General features: G+C 56.3%; 1 protein-coding gene across 4 annotated transcripts in view; it reads left to right on the top strand.

Moving 5' to 3' along the window:
* The window catches only part of RPS6KA2 (ribosomal protein S6 kinase A2), a 334,221-nt gene that overhangs the window by 288,189 nt on the left and 28,245 nt on the right, over nt 1-17,787 (top strand). For all 4 annotated transcript variants that reach the window (XM_068985383.1, XM_068985384.1, XM_068985380.1 and 1 more), the window contains 4 exons: nt 2,248-2,312; nt 7,461-7,563; nt 15,169-15,299; nt 16,722-16,847. In XM_068985383.1, coding sequence (XP_068841484.1) covers nt 2,248-2,312; nt 7,461-7,563; nt 15,169-15,299; nt 16,722-16,847 — 425 coding nt within the window. The remainder of the gene's footprint in view (nt 1-2,247; nt 2,313-7,460; nt 7,564-15,168; nt 15,300-16,721; nt 16,848-17,787) is intronic.

The raw sequence follows: 17,787 nt of genomic DNA, 5'->3' as shown, positions 1-17,787 counted from the left end.
ATACTGGAGTGGGTTGCCATTTCCTCCTTCAGGGGATCTTCCTGACCCAGGGATCGAATCTAGGAGGATTCTTTACCATCTTAGCCACCAGGGAATCCCCCTAAAAAAGCTGAAAGTGTACAAATCAGAGGTGATTTTTCATTTTGCTTTACTCATGGTGGCCAAGTCTTTTTCAATCCTGCATTCTGGGCTTCAGCAAAGGAGGCCTGCGTGTGGGTGGGCACGAAGCCAGAATGTTCATTGCTGACGTGTTCCTGCAGCTGCCTGGGCACCTGGGAGTACTGCCAGATGCTGGGGACGCCCAGGCTGGGCCAGCTCTCCAGACTCAGGTCAGGGGTTTCTCTGGAGATGGGCACGGACTTGCAGAGGGTCCTCAAACAATGCTGTTTCTCTCCACTACTGACAACGCTCCTGACACTAGACGCTCGGGGTTTCCACATGGACGGGCTCTCCCCGTCTCCACAGACACCCACTGGGTCCTAGGATTCAGCGCAGTTCTGACCGCCCGAGTTATCCTGGACCCCAGAGGGTTACGGTCACTCCCATCGGGCCCCCCGCCTCAGACACAAGCCGGGGGACCCAGGTCGCTGTGCTATCTGCTGACCGGGTGTAAAGCCGGGGTTCCCAGGACCGCCACCCCCCGCCCCCAGCTCTGGTAATTCAGAGAACGGATCCCAGACCTCAGGAAGGTCTCCTGTGACTGTTACTGATTCATTGCACAGGACGCTCTAAAAGATTAGATGAGGACTTCCCTGGTGGTCCTGTGGTGCAGTATCTCACTTAGTGGGAAAGGCCCCTGGTGTGTCTGCCTCCCCGGGTCCCTGGAGCGCAGCATTCCAGGTCTGACCCCTTCCTCCTGTCTATGGTCATTTGCATATCAAAGAGTTGATCAGCAGGTCCTGGAGGCTAGTGTGGTGACAGGGGCAGGGGCTCTTTCCCACTGTGCTGGCCTGGCCAGGCTTCCCGGCCGAGGTGGGAGCTGGCTGGACCCTCACCCACCTAGAGATGACCTGATTCTGTGAGCAGCTTCCCGACGAGGCCCACAGCAGGCTGTGTCTCCTGGGAGGGTCCCCCGGCTCCTCAGGCTGGATGGTGAGGCTGGGTCGGGGGCTCCACAGGGACCACAGAGGCTTGAGGTGGCCACTTGCCATCTGTCCTCCTCATCTTCCTGCCTCCCTCCCAAGGATGAGACCTCAGGCTCGGGTGGGGGCCGGCTGAGTGGGGCTGGACCTGAACGAGGTTCTGCACTGGGGCACGGCTGGGCCCCTGGAGCTCGGGGTGCCTCCTGCTCAGCCTGTCCCTTTGAGCTGGAAAGCCTTTTTCCCCTCGACGTGCAGCAGGAGCTGCGCTTGCCCACTGGAGGCGGCCCGCCACCCCTTCCCGCGTCCGTGGCGAATCCCGCCTTTGTTAGTGTTGATGATCAGCACATATTCACTCCCTGAGACGTGGAGGTGCCGGCAGGGTTCACTCTGGGAGGTGTGGGATCCGTGACGATGTGCTTCCGCCGTCAGGGGTCGGACGGTCCCGCTGCCCTGAAGTCCTCCGCGCGCCCCCTCCCTCGGGCCTCGGGATATACCGTCAGCAGCAAAGCGGGCAGAGGTGAAGCAGCAGCAGTAACAGGCAGCTCTGTCGGTACTCAGGGTGCAGTGCTCGCGGGGTGCCCGCCACTCCCTGCTGCCCTGTCTCCAGGCTGCCGTCCTGCAGGACACGGGCGCCCCGGGCCCTGCCTTCCTCCCCGGGAGTCCCGGAGCCAAGTCTCTGGGCTGGGCTCCCCGCCGCCCTCGCCCGCGTCATCTCATCCTTCAGGAAGGTCCGGCCTGCAGCTGGTTCTGATGGAGGCTGGGCCGGGCCTCCACGTCCTGGCCCAGCTGCCAGGGCAGCTCACAGCTACTGCTGGGGGCGTCCACTCTGCCCCTCCCCCGCCCCCTCTCAGCTGGTCACAGCCCAGCAGGGCCGCGTGGTGGCCTCTGCAGGCTGTGAGGTGGGCAAGGCGGGGACTGGCAGGAGAGGGGGCAGCTGAGGCTGCTTCTCCCTGGAGGTCGTCGGGACCACCCTGCACGTGCCCCCGGCACCCGCCTCACTGCTGCATGAGAGGGCGTGCAGTGGCCAGCTTGTGCTGACGTCAGAGGGCGTGCAGTCGCAGCTCTGCTCTGACGTCAGAGGGCGTGTCGTCACCCGTTTGTGCTGACGTCAGAGGGCGTGTAGTCGAGTCTCTGCTCTGACAGTCTCTGCTTTCTGGCCCCCCAGGTGCCGGGCTGGACGGCGTGGAGGAGATCAAGCGCCACCCTTTCTTCGTCACCATCGACTGGAACGTAAGTTGCCGGCCCGGGTCCCTTCTGCATAGAAACCGCAGGAAGATGGGGCTGGGGCAGGGGGCGCAGCAGCTGCTGGATACAGGCCAGCGGTCAGCGTAAACCCGTCCCCTGAAGGAGGGTGCTCCCTCGGGGTGTCTCCCAGGCACAGGCCAGGGACCCTCCAGCCCTCCCCTGCAGCTCTAGGCCTGGAACCCGTCCAGGCCTTTGCTAGTTGGAGACCCTGGGCCCCCGTGGCCCTGCAGCCCTCCCGCGTTCCTGAGGACCGAGCTGAGGCCACCCCGGGCCACTCGTGGCTGCTCAGAGCATTGGGTATGGGGCCTCTGGGCCCAGACTGGGGGCAGCTTCCTGCCTGGAGTCTGGGCCCCGCCCGCAGTTAGCTCTCACTGCTGTAGAAGCTGTTACAGAAAAGCGTTCCCCCGACCGGGGAAGACAGGTGTCTGTGATGCTTGTTAAAGGCGTAAGGAAGACTTGTTTGGAGGGCCGTCACAATGGTGTGGGACCACTTCAGGGGTGGGGGTCCTGCTTTCAGGAGGGAGGTGGGGCGCGGACCGGGGGTTGGCGGGCAGAAAGTGATTAAGGGGAAACACCAGGTGGGGGTTCCGGCTAAACCCACCTGCCAGGACTCACGCTGCGGCGGGCGTCGTAATCGAGCTGGTCAGTGTCCAGGGTGATGAGATGTGGAGGGCGGGGAGGGGTGGTCAGACTGACTCGGGACTCCTGCGGGAACTGGACAGAGTGAGAGGAGGCCCCCTACAGCCACCCAGACACCGAGGTTCTAATGCTCTGGGTGGGATCTCCCCCGGAGGCAGAGCTGTGCGCCATGTGGACCAGACACCCCAGACCCGCCCACGGCGCGCTGGAGCCATTGGGCTGCTTCCTGTTCCCCTTCCCGTCCTGTCTGCGTCGTTTCTGCTCTTTCAGGAAGCATCTCTCACGGTGCCCTTTGCCTAATTGGAGCGTGTTAATGTTGAAATGCCTGGAGCCACAAGTGCTTGCAGAAAACAGATGTTCTGTCTGACCCCGAGCTGCAATCAGTTTTCCCTTCCATTATCGAGTTGCTATTTTTGTTTCGCTCCCTCTGTCCTTCCCTAGTCACCTTTTAGGTATAAATAGAATTCAGATGCACCTGCTCGGAGCACCCCAGCCTGTACATATGATGTGAAACCCGTTCCATCATTGCTACAGCTCGTGTCATCTCAAAATCCCGGGACAAGCTCTGAGACTGAAAGTAATGCCTGGTGAACTTGGTCTTGAGACCCCACTGTCTTTCCATCGGTGTGAGGAGAATTGTCCCAGAGGCTCAGAGAGGGGCGTCCAGGTCAGAATTAGGAAGCTCAATGGCCTCCACAAAATGGCATGCCGTCCACTCTCCGCCTGGCCCTGCGCTCAGCAGCAGATGTGACAGAATGAGGAGCAAGTCCCCCTTTTCTCTAAATCTTCAAACCCACTCCAAGGTCTGGGCACAGGCGAAGAGAAGACGTATAAGAATAACACTTATGGAGAAGGCGATGGCACCCCACTCCAGTACTCTTGCCTGGAAAATCCCATGGGCGGAGGAGCCTGGTGGGCTGCAGTCCATGGGGTCGCTAAGAGTCGGACACGACTGAGCGACTTCACTTTCACTTTTCACTTTCATGCATTGGAGCAGGAAATGGCAACCCACTCCAGTGTTCTTGCCTGGAGAATCCCAGAGACGGGGGAGCCTGGTGGGCCGCCGTCTCTGGGGTCGCAGAGTCGGACACGACTGAAGCGACTTAGCAGCAGCAGCAGCAGCAGTGCTTTCCAGGCCTCCCTGGAGGCTCGGTGGTAAAGAATCCGCCTGCAAATGCAGGAGACTCAGGCTTGGTCCCGGGTCGGGAAGGTGCCCTGGAGGAGGCAATGACTCCCCCCGCCGGTGTTCTTGCCTGGGGCATTCCACGGACAGAGGAGCCTGGCGGGCTACAGTCCCAGGGGTCGCAGAGTCAGACACGACTCAGCAACTAAACGCCAACAAATCACTTTCCAAAATGTTTATCCAGTGTCAGGAAGACATTTAAGACTGCAGCAAACACCAGGGTGCCTCAGAAGGGAAGGATGACCAAACACCCCCGGTGGCTTTGAGGCTTTTTGCTGCCCTCTTGAAACCAGGATGAGGCTGCACCAAGCCCCCGAGATGGGGGGTCTGGGGCATATTTCACTGATAGGCTCCGCCTCTGCAGGTCCCAGTGTCGGGGGAAGAGGTGTCTTGGGGGGACTTCCTGCTGCCCCCCAGCAAGCCTCAGGGAGCTTTCTCCCACACTGTGTCTCTGGTCAGTCGGGCTCTCCGCAGCTGACACACAGGCTTACAGAGGCCATTCAGACAGTGCACGGGAACAACGCTTGCACACGCTGCCGCGTGAAGCCCGAGGGTGCACAGGCTGCAGACCCGCTTCCGGGACCTGCTCGGTGGGCGCTGGAGTTGGGATTCTGCCCCGGGCAGAGCAGGGCAAGTGTGAGCCGAGGACCGTCCTGGAGCCGGGACCTCCAGGGGCCACCTCCTCTCTGGATCCCCGAGTTATCACTCGATGTTTCCATTTAAAATACGCGCTGCTCTCCACTCGGATGAAGCCGCAACAGCTCATTGCTGGGGGACCATCTGTTTGCGACGAGCTCTTCTCCTTATACATGAGGACTTGCCAGTGGGGGGTCTGCGTCTCCTCCCAAGGGGTCAGCCTCCTGGCCAGGACCACCTCCCAGCTCCCAGTGGAGGCAGGTGAAGACTTGGCCTGGGTGTTAAGTGAGGGGAGGAGCCAAAATGGTTGGGCTTCAGCCTCCAGGTGCAAGAGCTCTCCTTCGGATGAAATGATGACCTGTTCTGTGTGTGTGTGTGTTTACTGAGATACAGTTGACATGTATTAGTTTCAGCGTTACAGCATCACAGTTTGCTCTTTGTACGGTATTGTGACGTGATCACACAGTAAGTCTAGTTGAAATCTGTCGCCACACGTAGTTGTAAGCTTTTTCCTTCGGATGAGAACTCTCAGGATCTCCTCTTTCAGCAGCTTCCAAGCAGGCACCAGTCTTCTGAGCTATAGTCAGTATGCGGTACAGAACCTCCCCAGAACTTATCCATTGTAAGCAAGATATCCGTGCCTTTAACCCCCTCACCCGTTTCAGCCACGGGAAACCCCTCCCGCCCCTGGCCACCACGCGTGTGGTTCTCTTTCGTGGAACTCTCTTGTGTAAACAAATGCCCCCTCGTCGTGGAAGTGGGAGACTGGGCTCTGCTGGAGGCCCCTCCCTCCCCGCCCTCCTCCCCGTCCTCCGGGAAGCAGCAGGAGGACAAATATTTGGTGACTAGCCCAGCGCAGACACCCCAGAGAGAATGCCCGGTGGCGGGGGCGGCCAGGCTGGGGGGCCGGCAGGCTTGGTAACAGCAGGTGTTTTAACCGGAGCGCAGAGCTCACCCTGCGTATTTGATTTCCCCGAAGTACGTGTACTCACGCACGCACACGCGCACACACACGCACGCACACACACACACACACACACACACACACACACACACACCCGGCTGGTGCCTCAGTACAGAAAGCAGCATCTTTCCATTTCTGGAAAGGGTAACTCAGTTCCTAATGAAATCTCTTCACCCAGGGCTGGAAGCAACCAAGTAATGGGAGGCTGGATTAGCTCACTTCTCCTCCGAGGGCTCCCGAGTGCACACCCCAGCTCCACGTGTGCACACGCGGCCAAGGCCGCTCCGAACCCGAGAGGGAGCTCAGTGGTCAGCGCGTCTGTGCAGACGGCGCCTTCTGCAGGGTGTGCTCCAGTGGGGTCTCCGCTGAGGCGGGAAGAGTCTGGAGACCCAGGCCCGCCCCCCCGCCTGTGCCTTCGTCACCCTTGACCCTGGAAGGGGTCGTACCTAACCTATTATAGCTTCAGTTTTCTTGTCTGTAAAATTGGTGATGAAATCTGCTATCTCGAGTCCTTAAGAGACTGGAAGCGGATCCAGACAGGCCGCTGCATCCGTTTGCAGAGCCACCCGTCTGGAGCCCTGAGTCCGGGCCTGGTGAGCCCAGAGCCCCAGGAAGGGCCCCATGTTCCCAGCCGGGGCCTAGGGGCCCGCCGGTGAGGCAGGCTGTGGAGAAGGTGAGCTGACAGATTGCAGCCAGACACTCCTCCTGGTTCCCACACCCTGCTGCGGGGTGCACAGCTCCCGACGATTGACGCCAGCTGCTGCCTATTCCCAGGGCGAGCTGACTGAACCTAGGCCTCCCATTCCCAAATCCGCCTGAGTGGAACCCCTGGCCCACACCTGCCATCACCAGGCTGTGCCGGTCCGGTGCCCACCTCCCTCATCAGACGGGCATCCTGGGCCCTGGGGCCACCTTCAAACCTCTCCCTACCTCCCCCCACACCTCAGCATCATCCGTCATGTCCTGCCCAGCTCTGAACGCCCTTGTGTGGCTCCTTAAAAGCAATCAGCGAGGAGTCAGGCTTGGAACAATGTACATGAGGGTGTGCCCTTGAACCCTGTCCAAGGCAGTCACCATGAGACTGAGTCAGACCCCAGAAGCGGCCGGCTCTCTGACAGGCGCTCCGAGGGCCTGTTCAAGAATGCAAAAACATGTATATCAATTGCAAAGCCCGACTCAGCCCCTGGACTTGAACAGGGGGGTCTGGAGGCCTGAATCTGGGAGCAGCCCAAATAGGTGCCCCAGGAGGTGCAAAGACCCTGCGGTGTGGGTGAGGGGGGCGCGGATGGGGTCGGTGTCCCCGACAACTGGCGGCATCTGAACTGCTGGCTCCCAGCCCTGGAGACGGGGCGACGGTGCAGAGGAGCAGGGCTCTTCCTGTTGGTACCTGGGGGGGGCGGACGTGACTGGCCTGTCAGATGCTACTTGAAGCAGATTCTACTGCGCAGAAATGATCGAGACTGTCACGCTAAAATCAGAGTGTTTAGATGCCCCCAAAGCCTTTTCCCTGGAGCCGCAGCTTCAACGTCTGTGTGTAGACGATGCGGCTGTGTGGTGTCCTCAGCGTAACATTCTCAGGGTGCTCCTGCACGTGTCAGAGCTGGGGGCAGGGCCGCGGTGCCCTGGCAGAGTGGCGAGGGGGCATGGGTGGCCCCTCCCCTGCATCCCCCTGCCAGCCCTCAGCCCCCGCTCCATCCTGCCCTCCCTGCAGAAGCTGTACAGAAAGGAGATCAAGCCGCCCTTCAAGCCAGCGGTGGGCAGGCCAGAGGACACCTTCCACTTCGACCCCGAGTTCACGGCGAGGACACCCACAGGTGTGTGCGGGCAGGGGTGGGGTGGCCTGGGCTACTTTCCCACGAGGGTCCTCTAGCCCGGCCAGGTATGCCAGGCACCCCGGAGTCGGAGAGCCCCACGTTCAAGGGCGCCTCCAGGGGTGGTCACCCTCAGGACTGTTTGTTCTCGTTTCTCTGCTCGTCCGTGATGGAGCCGCTTCCCAGCCGCCCTGGGGGCGCCTGCCTGCGGATCTCCCTGGCGCTCCTGCTCCTCCTGCTCCCTCTGGGCCTGAGTTGCCGATTCCAGGGACTCACCCTGCAAAGTTTGAGAAAAGAAGCTCGAGGCAACGAAAGTCTCATTTAATTAGTGGTTTTATGGGAAGAGGGAGGCTGTCAGCCAAGTCTGTAAATGCATGAACTGTTGATCTTATTCGTGCAAAAAAACCAAACAGCTGTTTGAAAAGTTGCGTCAGCTCCTATAGCTCAGCCCAGCAGATGGACTCGTGAGTTTAGCTTCCACGATGCATCTTGAATTACTCCTAAGGTCTACCAAATTCTATCAGAACTGGTCAGTTCAGTTCAGTTCAGTCGCTCAGTGGTGTCTGACTCTTTGCAACCCCATAAATCACAGCATCCCTGTCCATCACCAACTCCCAGAGTCTACTCAAACTCATGTCCATCGAGTTGGTGATGCCATCCAGCCATCTCATCCTCTGTCGTCCCCTTCTCCTGCTGCCCCCAATCTTTCCCATCATCAGGGGCTTTTCCAAGGAGTCAGTTCTTCGCCTGAGGTGGCCAAAGTATTGGAGTTTCAGCTTCAGCATCAGTCCTTCCAATGAACACCCAGGACTAATTTCCTTCAGAATGGACTGGTTGGACCTCCTTGCAGTCCAAGGGACTCTCAAGTGTCTTCTCCAACCCCACAGTTCAAAAGCATCAAGTCTTCGGCACTCAGCTTTCTTCACAGTCCAACTCTCAGCTCCCTTTAAAAGTTGTCATTCTGTGATATTAGCCTCTCCAATATTCTGCCTGGGAAATCCCATGGACAGAGGAGCCTGGTGGGCTACAGTCCATGGGCTCTCAAAGAGTCAAGAGTTGGATGGGACTGAGTGACTGAGCATGCATTAACTTTGTAAAAATATGGTGATTGTCTTTGTCTGCCCAGGTGGCCTCAACAAAATACTGCAGACTGGGCAGCTTCAACTACAGAAATTTATCTTGGTTTCCCATGAGAGCCCTATCCTGGGTTGCAGACAGCCACCTTCCCTCTGGCTTCACGTGGACTCACTCTGTATCCGAGAAGAGAGAGAGAGAGGCCCCTGGGGTCCTCCTCCTGATAAAGACAGCTCTGTTGATCAGAGCCCCACCCTTACGACCTCACTTACACCCTCAAGACCCCTCTTCCAGTACAGTCACTCTGGCCTTCAGCATGGGATGCTGTGGGACACAGTCCAGTTCACCATGGTAAAGGCATGGTGGTTTGGTCCGAAAACACCGTGACAAGCCCCTTCTGGAGATTGTGCCCAGTCTTCAGGTGGCTCAATGGTAAAGAATCCGTCTGCAATGCAGGGGACACGGGTTTGAACCCTGGGTCAGGAAGATCCCCTGGAGGAGGAAATGGCAGCCACTCCAGAAAGCCTGGCTGGCCACAGTCTGCCGGGTCGCAAAGAGTCGGACACGACTGAGCGACCGAGCGCGCCTTATTCTGGAGATTGGATGGGACACGTTCAGCCCGTTGGTAGCTACTGGGGCTGCGTGCTGTGCGCATGGGGCTTCTCACGCTTTGGTCTCTGTTGTTGTTCGGTTGTGTCTGACTCTTTTGCGACCCCGTGGACTGTGGCCCGCCAGGCTCCGTCTGTCCGTGGGATTTCCCCGGCAGGAATACTGGAGTGGGTGGCCATGTCCTGCTCCTCTCTCACTGTTACTGAATCTGAAACTGTCTATGATTTAAAAAGACAATCGTGAAATAAATAGATGGTCAAATATGATATATCAAGTGGGTAACATTACAACAAAGAATCCACTTGGCTTTCCACACCACAGAGGGGCCCTTTCCGGATGTGAGCTGTGTGCAAACACAGAGGTGGGAAGGGGGCGTCCTTGGGGCCTGGAAGGTGCCTGCAGATCCCCACAGTGGAGGCTCCAGGACCTGAAAGGAAGCGGATGCTGGGCGCTATTGGTTAGGGAGTCGAGGCACAGACACTCACTGGTCTCTTCCGGGTCTTCCTGCAGCCCCCAGATAAAACCAAGACCGTCCTCAGGGCCAGAGCCCGAGTGAGGCCTGCGGCCACGGTCGGGGTTACCAGTCGCTGCTGTGAGATTCACGCGGCTGCTCAGGAGCAGCTGGAGACCCAGGGGTCCTCTAGGAAAGGTGGCGGGGTGCTCATGCAGCTCTCAGCGGCCTCGGGAAGCCCTTGTGTGTTGGAGGTGGGGGTGGCCAGTCCTTGACTTGGCAGCACGGACCCAGTTCACAGACAAGGGACTCGTTAGCCCCAGAGGTTGGAAAGACGGAGCAGGAAGAGGGATTCCATCCTGGCTGTGCCCACCTGAGCAGGTCACTGTCTGCCCTCTCCGTGGCTTACCCAAACGCCATGGAACCCAGAAAGGGTTAACTCCAGCAGAGAACTCTGCCTGTGACGAGCACCCTCACCCCCTCCAGGTCCTTAAGGAAAGCTGCACAGTTTCACCAAGGGTTTCCATCATTGGGAACTGTGTTTAAAATCCTGAAATAAAGACCAGATTTGTGTTGCCTGGCAAGAAAATGCCAACGCAGTCGGCTCTGAATTATTCACCTGTGCACACTTTTTGTATCATCCATGAAGAATTTAAACCCCAACCTAATTGGCCCGTATTGTTAGCAGGCTTTTTTCTTAAGTGCATCATATATCTTTTGTGCAGAGAATTCAAGTTTATTTTATTATTAGCTAAAGGAAAACATAATTAGACACAGTGCGTTTTAATGCTGTCCAGAAATAGCTTTTTTTACCCCTTACTGTTTGGATTTCTCCAATCAATTGTACTTACTGCACGACACAGTTTGCCTTTGAGGAGGTAGTAATTGAAATGCGAAGACATAGAAAAATAACTCTCTCTACTCAAAAGAGACCAGACTGTTCTGAGCATGTGATTCGAGTTCATGACTGAAAGGGCAGCAGATGCGGTGTAACCCTGGAGCGGCGGGCAGTCCAGGCCCTGTGTCAGACTTGGACGCACCGTTGGAATTTTTTGTCGCGGTCTTCAAGTCTTTCATTTTTAGCTTAAGCTGATGCTAAAGCTGGTGGACTTTCCCTGACGACACACCAGCTGCCCTTCAGAGTCTGCTGACCTGCGGGAGATGCCAGCCTAAGATTTAAAAGCACAACGAACATTGCAACAAGTCGGGGATCACTCCTAGGATCAACGAAGGTTGACTGTACTCAGCTTTAAATTTCCCTTCATCCAACTCACACGTTTGCCCTTCTTCTAGTACTGAGCTAGAAGTCAGTGTCCCCTAGCTGATTGTAAAGCCTGTTAAAAGTCACGGCTGCCACTGCCGTGTGGTCATGTCCAGCTGCACAGACCAGTGTTGGCTGTGATAACCTCCCGTGAGGTCCGTGTGAACCTCAGCTGGTCTCTGCTGGGTCAGAGCAGGGAGACGCACCCTGAGTGTTAGAAGGCTTGGCCCTGGGCTTCACACCTCTTTGACGGTTGAAGTCCTTGCTTACTTGATCCACAGACTTTCTCCGTTCACCCAGGAAGGTGTATCAGTTCATATTTGCAGGAAGCTACATCCTGCCCACGCAGACTGCCAGTTGCTGTAACTGAGCCTGTATCCGTTCGGCCCTCAGCCTGTACGTGGCTCACCCTAGATCCTGGCATGGGCTTGAGTTCTTCCATCCAAACCTGCACCTCTGGGCTTGATGGTGGCTGAACCGACGCTGTGTCCCTGTGCTTGGTGCAGACCTAGCCCAGGACACTTCACCTGGGGGATTTTTAAGAGCAGGCAAACCTCAAAGCCAGAGTTCTCTGCAGGGAAAAAACAGTCAAAACCGGCCCGGGAACAAAACCTCTTTGGAAGGCGCTTGCTGCCTCTGCCATCTGGGTGCATAATTTCCAAATTCTAGAAACTACACAGCCGAGTCTTGTGCTTTCTAATTAAGCTTCTCTGGTCCAACACGTTGGCACCTTGCTTCCAAGTGCAGTCAGCTTTGATCTCAGGCACTCGGTGACTCTGGAGCCCTTTGCCAGGTAGACGTCAGGGGCTGAGACCCGCCTTCTCGTGGTCGGAGGTGCTGAAAGGGGGTAGGCCAAGCCCGCGAAGCCCCTGTCACCCTACAAGTTTTCCCTGGAAGAGCCGTGTGGGCTGCCCGGTCGCAGCTCATGGCTAGGCTCCTGGGTGTGGAAGGAGCACCCCAGCTGCCTTTCCCCCAAAATAAAATGCTCAGGAGGAAAACGCACATTCCTGCAGCAGCCGACCCCCACCCACCCCCCTGCTCCACCGGAAAGCCTTAGTTTATATATTGTTTCCACGTCAAAATGAAGTATTCAAACCAAGTCAAACGGTGTGCTCGAGTCGTGTCCGACTCTGTGCGACCCCATGGACTGCAGCCCGCCAGGCTCCTCTGTCCACGGGATTCTCCAGGCAAGAATACTGCAGTGGGTTGCCATCCCCTTCTCCAGGGGATCTTCCCGACCCAGGGATCAAACCCAGGTCTCTAAAGTCTGCTGCGCTGGCAGGGGGGTTCTTCACCACCAGGACCACCTGGGAAGCCCCCAGGGCACGACAGGACTTTATGTTAGTTAATATTGCTTATGGCTTTACTGTACTGTGCTTTAGAATGCATTAAGATACATATTTTTGAATTTTTCTCCCGGTGGGTGCGTTCCACAGCGTATTTTCTCTTTTTCCACTTGACCAGCTGTTGTGTCAGTTTTGACACAGCCGTGTCTCATTCTGGGCCTCGTTGTCTTACTGGTGTTCCCTGCACCAGACCAAGCGTCCTGATGACATGGATACAGCTTTGTTGGCTGCAGCAACACTTCTGCAGCACGGATGCAGCGTGGTTTCCTTGATGATAAATATCCAGGTTGTCGCCAGAATGTTTTTTTGCTGTTACAAATGTTGCTAAGAGCAACGTTTCCCACATTTATTTCTAATCACCTTAAAGTAATTCTGTGGGGTAGGAGTGTCACTGCTGCTCTTCAGAAGGCAGGTGGATTTGTGCTTAGGTAGACACTCCACGCCAGCCTTGCAAGGATTCTGCCGACTTGGGCTCCCACCCACCACTGCAGTGCCAGCCCTGACCAAACCCGCACGAGCCTGGTTAGCTTTTGCTGATTTGCCAGGCAGCGCGTTGCCCTGGTCACCATGCCCGTTAGAGGGACCAAGCACCTCCTCAGGTAGGAGCCCTCCATGCCCTCCCCCATTTTTCTCCTGGGCCTTTCCCCCTTTTCTCACTGGTCTCCGGGAGCTTTTTGCATAGTAGAGAGTTTTGTCTGTTCAGTACGATGCAGATCTTTTCTCTCTGCCAGTCTTTTATCCTTTTGTTTTCCTTAATGGTGAGCTTGGAACGGGACCCATCTCAGCAGCAGTGAAGCCTTCGAGCACGTGCACAGAGCTTAGCGGGGTCAGTGCTGAAGGGCTCCCTGAAGGTCCGCGAGCAGAGCGCCCTGCATGCTGCAGGCAGGCCCCTGGGGACCCTCAGGGGACAGAAGGGTCACCCTGCTGGGCCTGCGTCCCTGTGCCCGGTTCCGCTGAACTGAGACACTCAGAGTGTGGCCTTCCAGGCCTTGCCCGCAGTGACAGCTCACCCCGAGGTTGCTGGTGGCTCTGGGCTCCATCTGGAGTGGGCAGAGCCAAGGGCCGTGGCTCAGAATGAATATCGAATACGTTATTATCAATGATCATCCTGAAGTTTTTGTTCTGGGTATTTTTGCTGTAGTGAAAGTGAAAATCGCTCAGTCATGTCCGACTTTTTGTGACCCCATGGACTGTATAGTACATGGAATTCTCCAGGCCAGAATACTGGAGTGGGTGGCTGTTCCCTTCTCCATGGGATCTTCCCAACCCAGGAATTGAACCCGAGTCTCGTGGAAAAGGTCAGTTTTCATTCCAATCCCTAAGAAAGGCAATGCCAAAGAATGCGCAAACTACCGCACAATTGCACTCATCTCACATGCTAGTAAAGTAATGCTCAAAATTCTCCAAGCCAGGCTTCAACAGTGTGTGAAGCGTGAACTTCCTGATGTTCAAGCTGGTTTTAGAAAAGGCAGAGGAACCAGAGATCAAATTGCCAAAATCCGCTGGATCATGCAAAGAGCAAGAGAGTTCCAGAAAAACATCTATTTCTGCTTTATGGACTATGCCAAAGCCTTTGACTGTGTGGATCACAATAAACTGTGGAAAATTCTTAGAGAGATGGGAATACCAGACCACCTGACCTGCCTCTTGAGAAACCTGTATGCAAGTCAGGAAGCAACAGTTCGAACTGGACATGGAACAACAGACTGGTTCCAAATAGAAAAAGGAGTGCATCAAGGCTGTATATTGTCACCCTGCTTACTTAACTTCTATGCAGAGTACATCATGAGAAATGCTGGGCTGGAAGAAGCACAAGCTGGAATCAAGATTGCCGGGAGAAATATCAATAACCTCAGATATGCAGATGACACCACCCTTATGGCAGAAAGTGAAGAGGAACTAAAAAGCCTCTTGATGAAAGTGAAAGAGGAGAGCGAAAAAGTTGGCTTAAACCTCAACATTCAGAAAACGAAGATCATGGCATCCAGTCCCATCACTTCATGGGAAATAGATGGGGAAACAGTAGAAACAGTGTCAGACTTTACTTTGGGGGGGGCTCCAAAATCACTGCAGATGGTGATTGCAGCCATAAAATTAAAAGACGCTTACTCCTTGGAAGAAAAGTTATGACCAACCTAGATAGTATATTCAAAAGCAGAGACAATACTTTGCCAATTAAGGTCAAGGCTATGGTTTTTCCTGTGGTCATGTATGGATGTGAGAGTTGGACTGTGAAGAAGGCTGAGCGCCGAAGAATTGATGCTTTTGAACTGTGCTGTTGGAGAAGACTCCTGAGAGTCCCTTGGACTGTAAGGAGATCCAACCAGTCCATTCTGAAGGAGATCAACCCTGGGATTTCTTTGGAAGGACTGATGCTGAAGCTGAAACTCCAGTACTTTGGCCACCTCATGTGAAGAGTTGACTCACTGGAAAAGACCCTGATGCTGGGAGGGATTGGGGGCAGGAGGAGAAGGGGACGACAGAGGATGAGATGGCTGGATGGCATCACGGACTCGATGGACACCAGTCTGAGTGAACTCCGGGAGTTGGTGATGGACAGGGAAGCCTGGCGTGCTGTGATTCATGGGGTCGCAAAGAGTCGGACATGACTGAGCAACTGAACTCCTGCATTGCAGGCAGATTCTTTACCAGCTGAGCCACAAAATAAAGTGTGGTTTCATATGGCTCAGCCTCTCTGATCTCTGTTTTACCTCCTCATCTAACACACACACCTGTGCACACACACCTCACACCTACGCACACGTGCACACACACAGGTGCACACGTGCACACACACTCACAGGGTTTCTGCACCTTGTCGTAGCTCAGCTCCCCGGGAAGGCTGATTCTCTGGTTGTTACCTGCAGACTCACCCGGCGTCCCCCCCAGTGCCAACGCCCACCATCTGTTTAGAGGATTCAGTTTTGTGGCCTCCAGCCTGGTCCAGGAGCCCTCGCAACAAGACCTGCACAAAGCCACGGTTCACCCCATCGTGCAGGTAACCTGCCATCGTCCAGGCGGTCCCCCATGTGCAGACGGTCCCCCACGTCCAGGCGGTCCCCCATCTTCCAGGTGGTCCCCCATGTGCAGGCGGTCCCCCACGTCCAGGCGGTCCCCTTATTCCAGGTGGTCCCCCGCGTCCAGGCGGTCCCCCATGTGCAGACGGTACCCCGCGTCCAGGCGGTCCCCCACGTCAGGCGGTCCCCCATCTTCCAGGTGGTCCCCCGCGTCCAGGCGGTCCCCCACGTCCAGGCGATCCCCCATCTTCCAGGTGGTCCCCCACGTCCAGGCGGTCCCCCACGTCCAGGCGGTCCCCCATCTTCCAGGTGGTCCCCCATGTCCAGGCGGTCCCCCACGTCCAGGCGGTCCCCCATCTTCCAGGTGGTCCCCCTCGTCCAGGCAGTTCCCCACGTCCAGGTGGTCCCCTGCATCCAGGTGGTCCCCCGCATCCAGGCGGTCCCCCATGTGCAGACGGTCCCCCACGTCCAGCGGTCCCCCATCTTCCAGGCGGTCCCCTTATTCCAGGCACTCCCCCACGTCCAGGTGGTCCCCCACATCCAGGCGGTCCCCCACGTCCAGGCGGTCCCCCACATCCAGGCGGTCCCCCACATCCAGGCGGTCCCCCACGTCCAGGCGGTCCCCCACGTCCAGGCGGTCCCCCACGTCCAGGTGGTCCCCTGCATCCAGGTGGTCCCCCACGTCCAGGTGGTCCCCCGCGTCCAGGCGGTCCCCCATCATGCAGGGGATCTTGTAGAGCCCCTTGGTTCGCTCCCCCAGCTCCCCAGGGCCGTGAGTGTCCACCATGGTGGATGTCCCAATTGCCATCATGAAATGTAGTTTCAGGGGGTCAGTGAAAGCCATTTTCCTAAGGGGGTTTGCACTGTGTAAAGGTGAGCACTGTAGAGACTCTCACGAGGCACCAGGACTACTTTTCCTTTAAGAGCCGAGTCTGGGTGCGGTGGATGGTCTTGGAAGGCCACGTTTCTCTCCGCAAGGCCCTTTGGGGAAACACAGCTTGTGTAACGTGGACCGTGCTGCTGCTGTGTCACCGTAATGGGTGACTTTGTCTACACCCTGAGGCGGCAGGTGGGGATGGGGAGGGGCGTCAGGGGTGGGATTTCCATCAGACGCTGGCATCCAGACCCCGCTCTGGACACAAGCACCACAGCCACCGCCTGAGTCTCAGAGCATCTGACCTCCCGCCTTCGGATCCTCACTCCCTGGGGTGTTTAGGGGAAGCAGGTGGGGCAGCCAACCCAGGGTCCTGACCCGAAAGATGGGGATGCTGGGGTTGAGATCTGGAACCACCGGCAGCCAGCCCTGCGACCGTGGTCTGAGCCGCCACGCCCTCCTAGCCTCGGTGTCCCCACGTGCGCAGGCTGGAGCCCCCTGACCCCGCTCTCTGCCGCTGTCTCTGCAGCAGCTACACGGGAACAACGTCCACTTCACCGACGGCTACGAGATCAAGGAGGACATCGGGGTGGGTTCCTTCTCTGTGTGCAAGCGCTGCGTGCACAAAGCCACGGACGCCGAGTACGCCGTGAAGGTAAGAGCAGGGCGCCCAGGCACGCGGGCACGGCCGGCTTTGCGAACACCCTCTCACGCATCTTCCCCCAGGCTCGGATGCGGGCAGTTCCGTTTGCCTTGATATCAGGTCACTTCTTAAAAAGCTGTTCCGCAGATCGTGAGTGTGTTCTTCTCCAGTCAACGTGTAGGTGGGTGCTGAGCGCCTTTAGTAACTTTGCACCTGAAATACACTGGGACAAAAGCTTGGGTGCTCGGTATTTTGGAAAATGTAGAGTTGGGACATAGGCAGTGCATCTGGGGAAGGAAGGAAGGAAGGGGGGAGAGATGAGGAAGGAAGTTACAGTCACCAAACTTAAATCAAAGAGATAAACAGAAGCAGATATTTTGTAACATTTGCAAAAGCTTCAGCAGAGAGCTGGCAGTTTTGCCCTCAACATCAGGCCCAGTAAACAGTGACGACTGTCTACCACCCAGTTTGGCACTCTCTCCATCCTGCCTTTTGCTTCTGTAATTGTTGCTAAATTCAATATTTGATCTGGAAATCCAAAATATCAGTTTCTTGCATTTTCTGGTTGGTAAAATATGGATAGTCAAAGCTATGGTTTTTCCAGGGGTCATGTGTGGATGTGAGAGTTGGACCATAAAGAAAGCTGAGCACCAAAGAATTGATGCTTTCTAACTGTAGTGTTGGAAAAGACTCTTGAGAGTCCCTTGGACTTTAGGGAGATCCAACCAGTCCATCCTAAAGGAAATCAGTCCTGAATATTCATTGGAAAGACTGATGCTGAAGTTAAAGCTCCAACATTTTGGCCACCTGATTTGAAGAACTGACTCATCTGAAAAGACCCTGATGCTGAGAAAGATTGAAGGTGGGAGGAGAAGGGGATGACAGAAGATGAGATGGTTGGATGGCATCACTGACTCAATGGATGTGAGTTTGAGCAAGCTCCAAGAAGTAG

The sequence above is a fragment of the Capricornis sumatraensis genome, chromosome 13 (assembly GCF_032405125.1).
Source record: "Capricornis sumatraensis isolate serow.1 chromosome 13, serow.2, whole genome shotgun sequence".
Taxonomy (NCBI): Eukaryota; Metazoa; Chordata; class Mammalia; order Artiodactyla; family Bovidae; genus Capricornis; species Capricornis sumatraensis.
This window is presented reverse-complemented; position numbering and strand designations above follow the sequence as displayed.